At 35.3% G+C, this 2,393-nt stretch overlaps 1 protein-coding gene across 1 annotated transcript in view; it reads right to left on the bottom strand.

The window, feature by feature from the left end:
• The window catches only part of SESN1 (sestrin 1), a 112,894-nt gene that overhangs the window by 17,368 nt on the left and 93,133 nt on the right, over positions 1-2,393 (bottom strand). The window contains exons 2-3 of the mRNA XM_013004465.2: positions 1,479-1,544; positions 598-798 (exon numbers count right to left, since the gene is read on the bottom strand). Of these exons, the coding sequence (XP_012859919.1) occupies positions 598-798; positions 1,479-1,544 (267 nt within the window). The remainder of the gene's footprint in view (positions 1-597; positions 799-1,478; positions 1,545-2,393) is intronic.

The raw sequence follows: 2,393 nt of genomic DNA on the forward strand, positions 1-2,393 counted from the left end.
AGGGGGGGGAAATGAGGAGCTTATTCTAAGGGCTCAAGTAGAAAGAAAGTGTTTTGAGAATGATGATAGCAATAAACGCACAAATGTACTTGACACATTGGATGTATGTATGGATTGTGATAAAAGTTGTACGAGCCCCAATAAAATGATTTAAAAACAAAATTAATGGATTATTACAAAGTTTGTGGGGAAAGCTCATTATCTTTTAATTCCATTTTTCCACGAACTCTTTAAAGTACTTGTATTTACAAATTGGATAAAATTAGCAATATTTATAGCAATGTAAAATATTTATAGTAATGAAATGGGTTCTATGCAGTGCTCTTATTTAATGTAAAACAGTACTTATATAATGTAAAATATTTAGAGTAATAAAATGGGTTCGATGCAGTACTCTTTATTTAATGGTTCCCGGTGGTTATAAATCCATGTTTTCTATGTGTATTTTCGTTGTTACAATTGAGTGCACACTTATTTACAAAGAAAAAAATTCAGAGACTATGTAATGGGAATCACATTACAGGCTAGAGTGTACATATTTATCTGTGGCGTCAAGTAATAAAATTCTCTTAGGAAAGACAAAGAATTTTTACAAACCATTATTCCAATGTAGTGCCGATAATGAAGAGGTAATGGCCCGTCCATTTGCAGTAGATAGTGTTGAGTTTTTAAGAAACTTTCTAAATATTGTGGATGAAAAACCATCACTAAAGTAATGTTATCCAAACGACCCAAAGCAGCAAAAGAATCTGCAAATAAAGCATGCATCTGTGCGTCTTCACTCCCCACTTGGAGAATCTGCATAAGTAAGAGAAAAATTGTAAATAGGTGTTTAAGAAAAAAATATGCAAGTATTGTATTCTAAATTTCACTATGAAGCACTTTAAATTTGGCTTCAAAGCAAGGAGTTACAACCCCACAAACTTAAGTTCAACTAGTAACAGGACCAAAGAAGAGCAGCTACGTATTCCGTAGTAGTGGTTATGCAACAAATTCATTTTCCATAAAGTTTTTGAAGTCCTTTCCCTATACTAAATCAGAATCTACCATTTTAACATGATTCCCCGGTATGTCCACTGGAGACCTTGTGGGAATATTGATTCTGGTTGAGGATATCCAGGCTGGAAATGCAAATCCTCAGGAGAAGTCATGAACCAATTCAAAGTACTGTAAATAACTGTGTTTAGAGGCATTCCAAAATAACATCTTAATATGAGCAGATGAGACTATCATTAGTTAAAAACAAGCTTTGGTTTTCCTTGATTAAATATGGGTGTTAAAAAACACAAAATATTTGAAATCAGTAAGATTAAAAGCAGTTTTCTAATCCCACAGATTCACTGCCAAAGCATGATTAACTGTGATCAACTGTGTCAAACATGTTGTTGACCAACAGTTGTTAAGAAGCCAAAATGTGGGTCATGAAAGCATTTCCTTAAAAGCATATAGTTCACTATGTACTTTCTCAAATAACATACCTCCTTTTCTGGGATGAATCTGCTTGGTCCGTGTCCTAGTGGTCGAGGAATTCTAATTCCAAGTTCCTAGAAAAGAATATTACACCATCTCAGATCTCCAGCAGTAAACAACATGACTGAGGCTACAGGAATGGGAGGGGACCATCCAATTGAACAGAGAAAGGCTTGTTTGGGTGGTTTGTTTTCATGGCTATATATACATACCAACTCTTCTGTTTGCATCACATAGCTAACACTGCTTCTAATGTGTCTGCCTAAAAACAATAAAACCTGTTTCACTAAAACCAGTGTTTTGCATAAAGTACTTGGCAGAAAGTCTAGAACAGAAAGTTCAGCACACAGCAGCCAACCCTGTGGATTGTCAGTGATACAAAATAAGACCAAAGTATTTATACATCCGAAAGCCAACCAACCCAAATATTAACCACTGTACATCATGTCAGAAACCTTCACTCAATATGTCTTAAGTTGAACACACCTTAGTGTATTTTCATATACCTGCATAGCAACACCTCATAGTCAGACCAGAAATATTTTAGAAAACAAAAGTTCTTTAAATCCATTAAAGAGAAAGTACTACAAGTTGTGTTATGAGGTCAAGTAAAGCCATTTTTTAAGAGCTCATATCACTGAGAAGTTAAAGGTTTTCTGTCTTTTGACATGCAATGCTTTCTAGAATCCTGGACCTTATGTGACAGTATAGCATGGGGAACAAAACCCAACAATCTACTGTTAGTGATTGCCCCTTCCTAATAAAGTGTGTTCATAGACACAAAAGAGAAAAAATGTAAGTCGTACAAGGCTTGCCCAACAGTGCCATCAGGGATTGATATGTATGCATGTCTATATGTGAGCCCTTCACAATAGACTCAAGTCTTAGTTCAGGTACAAGGTCCAGCAAATCCGGATATCTAG

Source organism: Echinops telfairi, unplaced genomic scaffold (assembly GCF_000313985.2).
Source record: "Echinops telfairi isolate 266 unplaced genomic scaffold, ASM31398v2 ScPeMD7_3533;HRSCAF=4204_0, whole genome shotgun sequence".
Taxonomy (NCBI): Eukaryota; Metazoa; Chordata; class Mammalia; order Afrosoricida; family Tenrecidae; genus Echinops; species Echinops telfairi.